General features: G+C 34.4%; 1 protein-coding gene across 2 annotated transcripts in view; it reads right to left on the bottom strand.

Annotated features, from left to right (window-relative positions):
- LOC150098746 (structural maintenance of chromosomes flexible hinge domain-containing protein 1-like) overlaps window positions 1-13344 on the bottom strand; it is a 733568-nt gene that overhangs the window by 117473 nt on the left and 602751 nt on the right. For both annotated transcript variants that reach the window (XM_090405871.1, XM_090405872.1), the window contains exon 41: window positions 6233-6315. In XM_090405871.1, coding sequence (XP_090261997.1) covers window positions 6233-6315 — 83 coding nt within the window. The remainder of the gene's footprint in view (window positions 1-6232; window positions 6316-13344) is intronic.

Consider the following 13344-nt stretch of genomic DNA (forward strand, 5'->3'; position numbering starts at 1 on the left):
TACATTAGCAAGGCAATCTTCTCATTTACTGACAACACAATTTAACAGACCTTTTTTTAAAAAATTCTCTTAAATAAAAAATAAATAAATAAAAATCCAAATAAAATAAAATAAAAGCAAGTTATCACAAGCATCTTTCTCCAACTCCATAAAGTTTCTTCCAATTCTATTTTCAAAAAACCCCTAAATCTTTACATTATTTTCTAGCAGAAAAGAATACATTGTGAAATAATATCATTCCAGAATGTTGAATATTACATATATTTTCTACGGGGTAAATTGCCGAAGTAATCCTAACAACTATATAAATGTGTTTTGATTACCTTTTTTCTCAAAATTATTATATAATCATTTGTTGTCTCTTGTTAATTTTCTGTCTTTCATATCCGCTCAATTATTCAATATTTTTCACCTTTTATATTATTAGTGACTACCAAAACAATCAACTCTTTCACCTTATCTCTTTTGCATTGACAGCTTCACTAATATTAATTTTTGTACCAGAAAACAAGATTTAGTCATGTTCTCATATGTACTCTCTAATCATAGAACACAATCTAAAATTTTCTCCTCGTAGTTTGCCATATATTTCTGTTCCTTCCCTAGCACCTCTTGTTTCTTTCTCTTCTCATGATTACCAGTTCCCTGATATTTCTGCAATTGGCCAATCTCAAATGAGATTGGACATTGAGAAAAGAATGGCTGAAAAGTCTGTAAGATATGTGTCATTTATCACCTAAATTGTCCTTTTCTGAACAGCATCAAACATTTTTATGGGGGTATTAGGTGCACCACCACAAACATGAGAGCAATATTTCAAGGTTAATATAAGTAGAAAAGAATGTCAAGTTTTTTTGGAAGCTGATGATGCTATAGAAGTGACCAGAATATGAAACATTTGGAGTGAAAGTCAGTACAAGAAGAGAGATTTGGTGTTGACTGATGAGCTGAGCATAATCAAAAGTAAGTGGAGAAGAGCTGAGTTTTCTGAATATCTCCAAGAAAACAAGCAAAACTGTGTTTTGGTAGCATTGAGGTTGACTAAGTTGTTATTGATACTGTGGAGATCAGCATTCTGGGCACTTATTGCAGATGAGCTTGAAGCTTGGTATGTTTGAGCACTGTAAGGATGTCACATGAGAAGGAAGAGTGAAGTGTGCAAATCTACATTTTCTAATATTTAGTTAATATGAGTGACAGAGAAAATATTCAAAGAAATGATTCTATGAGCAAAAAAAGTGGATAGCTCAAACTGAGAAGAAATATCGATCCATTTCTTCAAAACTTTTTTCCATGTCATTCTCCTATGTAGATCCACATACACAGCACACTTTGCCATCAACTAGAGTTAAAATAATTATGTGAGTGATTATGAACGTTTTCAGTCACAGCAACAAATTTCTTTCTGAAATGAATTATAATTTGTAAGCATTCTAATCTTTAAAGGTATATGCAGCATGACTATTATTATCATTATTATTAAGAGAGACCTCCAGGGAGTCAGAGACTCATCAAGGGAGACCACATACTGCACATACCAGCTATCATACTTATTCTTGAATTCATTCACACTGCTTGCACTCACATCATCCAAAGGTAATCCATTCCAATCATGCATCACCCTCTGAGAGAAAACTCTAGCCCCCCACCCTACTTAGCAGCCTTCTTCTCAGATTCCAAGGATGCCTTCTTGTCCTTTCCCCACCCTCCATAAATTGAAAAATTCCATCAATTGAAATCCCATATGACCCTTTCAGATGTTTGTAAGTCTCAATCATATCTCCTCTCCTGTTTGATAGCGTCTGTAGTCTAGAAATTCTCAATCTTCCTTCATAATCAGCATTCCACAATCCTGATAATCATTTTTAACACTCTCCTTTGCACTCTCTCTCTCTCTCTCTTCAATATATCAGAATCACAACGGACTGCACACAATAGTCCAAGTGAGGTCTTATGAAGGCCTTGTAAAGAGGCAAAAGGGCATCTTTATCTTTACATGTGAATATTCATTTCAGCATTGCAATTATCTTTTGAGTTGTATTTGCAATCTTTGCCATATGGCCCCCGAACTTCGACTTCCTATCTATTAACTCCAAGATCTTCAGCCTCACCGTTTCTTCAAGCATAATCCCACCAATATAATATGACATTGGATATCTAATCATGCCGAAGTGAATGACTTTACATTTACTGACATCCATTTTTCCCATGCCCATAATTCCAGCCTATTCAAAAAAGTGGATAGCTCATTCTGCAAGTACTGCATATCAGCAGCATACCTGATTAGCCTACCTATCTTTGCATCATCAGCAAATAGCCGTATGTTGCACATCAAATCCTTCCCAATATCAATAATGTACAGATTGAATAACAGTGGACCAAGCACTGATCCTTGTGGTACACCAATTGTTAACTAAAATCTTGCAGACTCACATACCCCCATATACCACTTTTTGATATCTGTCAGTAAACCATCCTCTTATCCACACTAATATTCTAAAACCCAAACCCAAAATGGGTTTGGGCTATAGAATTTCTCCAATTTATTGCAAAAGTCTACCATGCTGTATTCTGTCAAAAGCCTTAGCAAAATCCAAAAGTATCATGGTATATCCATTCTCCTTGTCTAGTTCAATGATAACAAGTTGCAAAAAAAAACACGACCTTTCCCTTAGTAAACCCATGTTGTTCACTGCAAAGTAGAGAATCACTGTCAACCAATTTCTGACCTAACCCTAACCAACTTTTCCAAAATCTTCACCTCCACTCTTGAGATACTAATTGGTTGATAGTTGGATATATCGGTCTTTGCACCATCCTTGTGCAATTGCATTACCATATATTCCTTAAACAACACTATAAACAACAAATTACACAATAACCACAGTAATTAACTTTAATGAAATGAAAGTACAGATATTTTGTACTGAAAATAACAGTACATCATCAGTGCATAGAAACAAGCAAATCAGAGAAACAGAAATACAGGGTACATACAACAATCAGTTTACCAATTAAAAACTGTTGCTGCATGCTAGAAATTGATATAATGATACATACATACATACATACATCTTCAAGGGCCACCTTTCCTAATTGGGTTGTGGGGGCAACAGCTGCAAGAGGAACTTCCAATGGTCACGATCCTCTGCCACCAAGCTCAGGTGTTCTGGTGGGATTCCCAAACGTCTCCACCCACGGTTTTGGATATAATCTATCCAGTGAGTCCTTGGCCTTCCACGTGGCCTCCCACCCTTTGGCTTGGCAAAAAAGGCCTGCTGAGGGAGCCTCTCTTGTGGCATTTTGACCAGTGCCCATACCAACGTAACTGTGATCTCTCAACACGGAGAAGCAGCAGTTGAGTATTGAGGGTTTCCTGAATTGCAGAGCTTCTGACTCTGTCAAGTCTTGTCAGCCTCGCAACCCCTTGAAGGAACCTCATTTCAACTGCTTGGATTCGTGTCCGCATTCTTTCGGTCATTACCCAACTCTCATGACCATAGGTTAGGATGGGGACATAGACTGTATTGAAGACAGCCAGCTTTGCTGTCTGGATTATCTCCTGCTTCAATACTACCGAACGGCCAAGCTCCCGCAATTTTGAGCTTGAAAAGCCAATTCAAGTATCTAGCTCTACGTCCCATTTTCCATCATTCGTGAATATGGACCCAAGGTATTTAAACTTCTCCACCTGCCTGTGAGTGTTTGGGACTCCACTTACATGTAGAGTGCACTGGGATGGTTGTCTTGAGACCACAAATGTTTCAGTTTTGGCCACACTGATCTTCATTCCGGCATCTGCACAAACAACTACAAACCTATCCCGGGTCTGCTGGAGGTCATCTGTGGAAGAGCTAATATACTGATAAATAATAATATTAAAAATATTATTTGATTTCCTTGTTTCTATGCACTGATGATATACTGCTATTTTCAATGTAAAATATCTGTATTTTCATTTCATTAAAGTTAATTACTGTGGTTATCATGTAATTTGTTGTTTATTTTATTAGCATTATCTAGTAGATGAATGCTTGAGAATTTTCCCAAAAAATTCTTGGGATGGCAGTGATAGTAGCATTCACAAAATAAAACCACCATGTCAGCGAAAGCTGATATTCTCAATTCAAAACTTAATTAATTATTAATTGGGTATACCAGGATATGAAAAATTTGCATTTTTCATATCCTAGTATTAGGACAACTTATATCATTAATACACTATTAGTAACAATATGGTGTTCAATAAGCAAGTTCTTCTTCCTTACTTTTTTCTCCTCCTTCCAAACTACAGGGTGGCAATAAAATAACTTTCCCTCTTTGGAGGCATCTGTAGCTAAAACCAATAAACGGAATGAGACCAAATTTCATATTGAGACATTTTAAGGCATGGGGAGATGAGTTCTGAGAAAAAAAGATTTAGTACCAAAAGTCGCCAATAGGGGAAATTTTGGTGCTGGCAGAGCTGAAAGCAGTCAAATATTTACAGTAAATGCAGGTAAAAATGATTATTCAAATTTTACTATGCATAAGTGACAAATTCCACTTAAAAAGGGATTGGGAGCATTCAGGCAGTTATTCGAATGACTGACGAATTGCTCAATATATGCATCCTACCTTGTCTCAGCATGCTTTACCACGGCTGTTGCTTACACTGTCGAAATGTTATTATTCCATTTTATCTGCCTTTACTGTAATTATCTGCTTGTTTTTGGTTCCACCAGTGCCAAAATTTCCACTATCGGCGACTTTTGGTACTAAATCTTTTTTTTGCAGAAATCATCCCCCCATTCTTTCAAGTCTCAAAATAAAATTTGGTCTCATTCCGTTTATTGGTTTTAGCTACAGATGCCTCCAAACAGGGAAAGTTATTTTATAGCCACTCTGTATTATACAGGTGTTATATGAATGTTTATATAAAGAAAGTGCTGAGGCCCTACTACACAGACCAAATTTAAACCGAAACGATGTTCTTACTATTCCTAAAGAATGGGAATGAATTTTGTATGACAATTTTGTCATACAAAATTGTGTAAAATAATCTTTATAAATATATATATTTTTATATTTTTTTCAGTTATATTTAATTTATTTCTATAACAAGTTACTGCATGCATATTGAGATTCCATTGTATCATGTGCCCTAACTGTATGTTATTCCTAGTATTGGTCAAACTACTGTACTGATGATGTCCCAAGATACTTGGGATGAAATATTTATGAATTAAACAGTCATTACTGTGGTTATTACGTGTGTGTTTTTAGTGATGTCAGTAAAATATTAATCATAATCATGCAGCAAGTATCTATTTAACAAATGAAATTACTGCCATCATATTTTTTTATATATAGCTAGAAACTATTTGTATCAAGACTGTCAGATAAATCGTTCTGAAAGCACAAACAATGAAAAAGTTTTAAAAAATGCAATATAACATTACCACAATTTAAAAAATTTTCTTTTCATTTAAAAATTCTTAAATTTTTATGCAAAAATAATTGCACGGTTGCACAGAATTACCATTCTGTTCAACATGTAATGTGATACTCTTTATGTTGTGATTTCATGACAATTTTGTGCTGTCACTTAAAAGTGGCTTGCATTACTAAAAAAAAAAAAAAAAAAGAAAAAAAAGCTGTATTTCTCCTGAATAAAATTAGTTACCAAATACTATCATTATGTTGATTCAGGCTTTAGATCAAAAAGCATTATTTTTTTAATCCAATAACTGATTATCAGCAAGAGAATTTTAATCATTATAACAATTAAAATTTTCTTGGTGGTTTTATAATTTGTAAAGAAAGTTATGTTCTATATCAAGCTATAAGTTTATAACATCTCTAAGTACATGAAGCAAGATGATACAGGAGAGAGAGGAAGAGGAGAAGAGAGAAAGCACACTAAAGGAATGTTTTGAATCACAAATTAAGGGAGGGAACAGGCTGGCGTAAAGCAGAAATTACAGTTCTCTTCTATAATGACAGAATTGTGGCAAGCATACAAAACTGTGGTGAAAAACATACAAAGAGATATACTGAAAGTAATGAAGTAGCCAGAGTGTCAATGGAAATAAAATTATACATACAACTAAAGAAAAAAGTGAAATAAGAAAAGTCATAGCTTGAGATTTAGAGAACTATTCAACCATGTTCATCTGGGAGGGGAAAGAAAAAGAAAGCATCTATAATCTATAGAATACAATTACTATAAAGGAGTAATTAAATTACTTACAGTGTTTATAGTATAAGGTAATCCACTTTTTTTTGCTTCACTTCGCCTTTGATTTTCTTCCTTTTCAGCTTTATTCACACTTTCTGGGAAAACATGAAAAGAAAACTTGATACCTAAATAATAATTCCTAATAACATATTTCTACATATTTCTTTAAAAAGAGCTTTTTAACATGCTGCATAAATTTTTATAAAATGACACGCACACATACATACATATCGAATAGGCTTTCATCTGCACATTGAATGAAAACAGTTCAATAGCCAGAAGATCAAATTGACAGAAAGGATGAGGCTATGTGTACTGTCTATTAACTTGGAGAGTATTGCTGCTGTGGAGATATATCTTCAGAGCTGGTGGAATTGTGATTTAAATGCTGCTCATAAATTATCATTATCACCTGATAAAACATCACAATTTTCCTCAAATGAGGCATGAGTGGCAGAAGTCATGCTGGGCTTCAAAAGCAAGAACTCTGGCTTCTTCCTTTTTAGATGTAGCATGAGTAATATCCTACAAAAACATACTGAACATACTATGGATCTGCATATTTCTCTCTAATAGGGTGAAATGTGCCTCCCACAGGTAAAACTTAAAAGCAACCTAAATGAAACTCTTGTTTCTACTAAAGAAGTCTCTCTCTCTTCACTTTCTCAAATCCATGAAAATCAAATTCCAGACAGGATTAGACATCTCTTCTCATACTAACACTATTTTTAGTTTTACCTAAAACATCATCATAAGTGCCATTGTCTGCAAAGAGGGTGTTCTTTTCTGCATTAGGTGTTACCTTTTGCCAAACAACTCTGCAAATTCTAAATGCAACCTGTGAATAGTATTCTAATAAATAATTATTCAATTATTCACATATGAGCAATTAAAAATGTTCATTTTTGATATTTTTGTGTATAAAGGTAGTTGTCCTACAACATACCCTAACTCAACATCACCAGAGTTCAAGATTGTTACTATCAACATAAGAAGCCTGAATGGCAAAGAAATGGAGCTAGCTGAAGAATTGGATAAGTACCAGATTGACATAATAGGGGTGACTGAAACAAAAAAGACAAAAACTGGTGAGATCTGAGCAATAAATACAAAATGTTATATTCAGGCAATGACAATTAAGGAAAAGAAGGAGTAGCCATAGTAGTCAATACTAAATACAAGGCTAATCTTCTAGAATGGCAAGTAATTTCAAGTAGAGTGACATGGGCAAATATCAGAACGGGGAACAGGACAATGAGACTTATTTGTGCCTATGGTCCCACGGAAGGTTCAACTAAGGTAGAAATGGAGGAATTTTTTGAGGCTTTAGAGAAAGCAACTGATACAATGAAAAAGGAAAAGTTGGTCCTAGTTGGAGATCTAAATAGCAGAGTAGGAAATGATTGTGAGACATACAAAAATATTTTGGGAAAATTTAGAGGAAAAGAGCAAAGCTAATAATAATGGCAAATATCTGATAGTTGTTGATAGTGATGTTTTCTCCCTGGTGCAGGACACTAGAGTGTACAGAGGATTTGAAATTGGAAGTGATCACCATTTAGTCTTGAGCAGGATAAAATTGAATTTCATATTGAAAAGAACATGTAAGAAGGTTTTTAAAGCGAATAAAAGTTGAGCAGCTCTCAGATGTCAACTGTAGACTAAAATACACAAACATTATTCAAGAAAAAAATGAAAAAAAGATTGAGAACAGGAAACAAAACTTGGAGATTCAGTGGCAAGCTCTGAAGAAATCACTGACTGATTCAGCCAGAGAGGAATGTGGTGAGGTTGTCTGCAAGGATAGAAACATATAAACTCCATGGTGGACACAGGAAGTTAAAGAGGCAGTGAAGGAAAAGAAGAAAGCATATCCAAAGTTCCTTGCAAATAAGTCAGCTTGTGCTCTTAGAGAATACAGAGACAAATGTATGAAAGCTAAACACTGTGTAAAACTAGCTAAACAAAAGTCATGGGAGGACTTTCTGTAGTCTGCGACGATGGGACAGGTGATCCGCAGGCACACTTAAATTAATTATATAAATATATATTTTTTAATTATCAAAACAAATTAAAATTGAATAAGTAAAAATTATTGAAATCAAAAGGAGACTTAAAAAAACAACAACAACAACAAATATTGTCAGAATATTCCAAGGCAGAAGCAATAAAACTATATTGTTGTTCACTTCACCCTTTTTATTATTCATCATTCTGACGTAAATTTGTAGCGGCAGAATGACAATAATTCCCTTGCTGTTTTGTCAGATTTGAAGTGAACATGTGTTATACACATTTCAACCAATGACTTGTTGTTTTATTGATTTCTATTATTGAAGGTTTCCGTCTTTCAACCAAGGCTCAATATATCTTTAGACTTTGTGATACTTGACAAAGTGTGTCCTGAGTTAACTGCAGTATTATATATTTATATATTTTTTAATAATGGAAAAGTGGCTTAGAACTAGGACTTTAAAAAAGAAGGGCAAATGAAACATGCGATGCTTACCCTAATTGTGATACAAGTGTTGTAACAGCGAGTAAATCTGATACTATTAAAGAAGAAGAAACAAGCAGTTCAAAGGAAAAAATACAGGAAATATAACGGTTCATATTTGGAATTCGTTTTCTTGGTGTTGAGAAGAAAGTGAACAGAAACCTCAATGTGTTTTGTGTTATCGAATGAGTGCATGAAATTCCGACGACATTTGGAAACTAAACATTGTGAAGTGAAAAATAAGCCAATTGAATTTTTTCAGCGATGCTTAGGGACATTAAATCATGGGAGAGATATAGTCTTGGCCAAGGGTTCCATTAATAGTAAGGCACTGGAAGCATCCTATCTCTTAAGTTTGCGCATAGTGAAAATAGGGAAACCCCTCATTCTATTGGGGAAAATTTGCAACTTCCAGCTATAAAAGATGTGGTAAAAATGATGTTTGGCAACAAGTTACTAAAGGATGTTGATTTGAATCCTCTTTCAAATGACACTGTCGGTCGCAGAATTAATGATATGGCAGGTGACGTAGAATCTCAGTTAATCGAAAGAGTTAAGAAAAGCCCTTATTATGCGTTACAAATAGAAGAAACCACTGATGTTACAAGTGATGCGCAGTTAATATGCTATGTAAGATATGCGCATGATAACAACATTCATGATGTTATTCTGTTTTGTAGAACTTTGCCATCCCGAACAACTGGAGAAAAAATATTTCACACCCTCAAGAATTACATAATACACAAAGGGATCCCGTGCAAAAAATGTGTAGGCTTCTGTTCAGATGGAGCTCGCAACCCTTACAGGTAGGGAGCATATTGGGGTTGTTTCTATGGTCAAGGTAGTAGCTCCGGATATGAATTGGATACATTGTTTCATACATAGGAAAGCGTTAGCTTCCAAAGGAATGCCACCAGAATTTAAAATTGTGCTATATAACAGTGTAAAGCTAGTTAATTTTATTAAAGCTCGACCGTTAAATAACAGGTTATTTTCAGTACTCTGCGATGAAATGGGCAGTGAATATATACAACTTTTGCTTCATTCTGAAATTTGCTGGCTTTCCAGGGGCAAAGTACTAACAAGGTTATTTCAATTGAGGCACGAAGGTTTATTATTTGTAAATGAACGTAATTTTGATTTTGCATCACGCCTTGTTGACAAAGCATGGTTATCAACACTATCCTATCTTTCAGACATTTTTTCGAAATTAAATGAACTAAATCTCTTCCTTCAGGGAAATTCTTTAACTGTTTTTGATGCCTACAACAAAATAAAGGCATTCGAGAAAAAACTGGTTTTATGGATTAATTATGTAAAAGACAGACAATTTGCACCTTTTTCAAAACTGGAATCCTTTTTAGTGGAAAATGATATTTTTGTTGATTCTGAATTTCTGGAAAGGGTTTGTGACCACTTCAAAAATAAAATCCGAAACGGAATTTTGAAACATATTTTCCAAATGACTTTTATAAGAAATTTCTGTGGGTTCGCAATCCATTTCAGGCTTGCAGTCACGAAAACAGCCTTTGGTTATCAAAAAAATAACATTTAATTGAACTTTTGAGTGACAGTGGACTTAAAATGCAATTCCGTGATGTTGGTTTGGCTCGATTTTGGATCTTGCCTTCAGTAGGAATTGAATTTCCTGAATTAACTGAAGAAGCATTGAAAATCGTCATGCAATTCTCTACAACCTATCTTTGTGAGAAAGGATTTTCATCGCTCCTTCAAATAAAAACAAACAGAAATTGTCTTCGTGTATGTGCTGATCTTCGACTGAATTTGAATTCAGTCGAAGATCAGCTGGATATCTTGCCCAATATTGAGCAAGATATCCAGCAACTCTGCAAGGGCCGAGAAGCTCAACCATCTCGTTAAAAGTAAGTAGTAACATAATTAGATCATATTATTTCTTTGTTTAATAAAAATTAAAACTTTGTTCAATGATGATACACTTTTAATCATTTACTTCCAATTTCATTAATTATGTTTCCATATTTATTCAAAACATGCTTTTAGATTTATTATGTTATAAATGGCACAATTTTTCCGAAATGTTGGTAATTCCTACTTAGGTTTTTAAAAAAATTACGAAAAGTCAAAATGACGTATAGGGAAATAAATTAAAAACACCATTTTTCTTGCTTTTCTGTTCACAAAATCGTCGACGACATTGTCAAAGTCTATTTCATCACTCAGTTGCTGTTTTATAGACAGTAAAGCAAGATTTCTTAAATGCCAAAAAAGTGCCACCTGGGGCGGATCGCGACCCCTCCGCCAGCTATGCCTCTAAAACGCAGTGGTTTGTAGAATTGCTTTCAGCATTTAACTGGTCCTTAGAAAGGTTAAGAAATGCTGACAGAAAATAAATATCAAGAAGTGGCAAGATATTCTGGAAGTTGTTGAAGAAGATCAGAAATGAAGGAAAGAGTGCTGAAAAAAAAAAATAGAAATGATAAAGGTGACATGAAAACTGGAGAAAAAGATACACTTGAAGTATGGAGTAATTACTTCAAAATATTGCTAAATGAAACAGTCAGTGACAGCAGAGTGGTGAAAAACACTGACCAGGCATGCAATCAGGAATACATATCCATACTTGAAGTAGAAAAAGCCATCAAAAGCCTGAAATGCAGGAAAGATAGCTGGAGTAGATGATATTCGATAATCAATGCTCAAGTATGGAGGTATAAAAGTCTTACATTGGCTGCACAGCATAATTCAGAAGACCAGGACAGATGGATGAATTCCAGATGACTGGAGTAGAGCTCTCATATTACTCATATATAAAAAAGGAAATAAAACTGAATGTGAGAATTACAAAGGTATTTCTACAAATTTCTACTAAGGAATTACAAAGATATAGTGTTCCTGGTAAGATTTATACAAGTTTACTTGAGGAACGGTTGAGAAGGATTGTAGACGAGAAGCTTAGTGGAAGAACAAGCTTGATTCAGGCCAAATAGAGGCTGTCAGGATAAGATTTTCACTTTACAACAAATAGTTGAGAAATCAATGGAATATAACAAAGATCTGTATTCAAGATGAAAAGGCATATGACAAGGTGCCAAGAGAAAAGCTATTCAAAATGCTACAGTTGTATGGTGTCAGAAGGGCATTATATCAAGCAATACTTAATCTTTATTTCAGTTGTAAGTCAGCAGTTGAATTGATTGAAGTACAGTAAGATAGTTTAATGTTAAATCTGGTGTCAGACAAGGATGTACCTTATCCCCTCTATTATTCATTATCTATATGGATCACATTATGAAGGAAAGTGGTATTAAACCTGATATCAAAATTGGAGATGTTAATGTCAGCTCTTTGCTTTATGCAGATGATGTTATACTTCTAAATAAATCCGCTACAAGTCTGCAAGATTCTCTGACTAAATTGAATAGCTGTTGTAATAGATATGGTATGAAGGTCAGCAATAAAAAGACAATGACAATGAAAATAGGCAGAATCATTGAAAATGTCAACTGTGTTGTGAATGGAGAAACTGTGGAACAAGTAAAACATTTCAGCTACTTAGGCATGATTTTTAGTGAAGATGGTAAATTAAATATGGAAATAGACAACAGAATCAACAAAGCTGGTATGGTAGGAAGTCAACTGAATAAATTCATATGGAATAAGAGAGAAATTAGTCGGATCACTAAATTAGCTGTATACAAGACAGTGTTCAAACCAGTTTTAACTTATGGATCTGAGAACTGGGTCAGAAGTAAAACACTTGACCAAAGACTAGAAACTGCAGATATGAGAGTCCTGAGAAAGATTATAGGCATGAATAGATGGTATCAATGGCAATATCATATTAAAAACGAGGATATTAGGAAAGAACTTGATATTATCAGCATCCTGGAATGCAGTATCAGAGCTAATCTCAGGTGGTATGATCACTTAAAGAGAATCAGACAGGAAAGATTAGCAAAACAAGTGTTCTCTGCCAGGTTGGCATGCACGAAAAACACTCCCAGAGGAAGACCAGATATAGGTGGATTGATACGGTAAAAAGTGCCTTATAAGATCTGATAATGCTGGAGTTTTCTTGACAGGTAACAGATTGATTTGGAGGAAAATTGTAGATAGGAAGTTAGTAATGATGTAAATTTTTCATGTAGTACTATCATATCCTGTACACTCCTTGAGGGTACATGTCAGGAATTTGATGATGATGAGATAGTTGTCACAACAGGTTATGATTAAAATAGAACAAATTTAACATTCATCATTTTTTTTTTGTATGCATTCTTTTTGAACAAAAAAAATAATAATAATATACTGATTATAAAAAAAAAAAATAAACACTATTATTCTTAATTTTAACAAAAGTGTATCTAAAAATTTCATATGTGTATGTGCTGCTACAAAGTGTGATTTTTCTATGAAATGGTGGGGAATTTTTATACAGAAGGCAGAAACAGTCACTGTGTATACTTGGATGTTGATGTCAATTTCTTTGTTATATAATACATTGAGCTATCAATACCCCCCTGCCAGTCTAGTTGGCAGAGTGGTTAAGGTATCTACTTTCCAGCCAAAAGGCTGTGGGTTCAAATCCCGACATGGGCATGGATGTTTGTGATTGGCTGTGAAAATACTAGTCGTGGTCAGCAGT

The sequence above is a fragment of the Typopeltis vanoorti genome, chromosome 15, assembly GCF_054136105.1.
Source record: "Typopeltis vanoorti isolate ZY-2024b chromosome 15, IOZ_Tvanoo_1.0, whole genome shotgun sequence".
Lineage (NCBI taxonomy): Eukaryota > Metazoa > Arthropoda > Arachnida > Uropygi > Thelyphonidae > Typopeltis > Typopeltis vanoorti.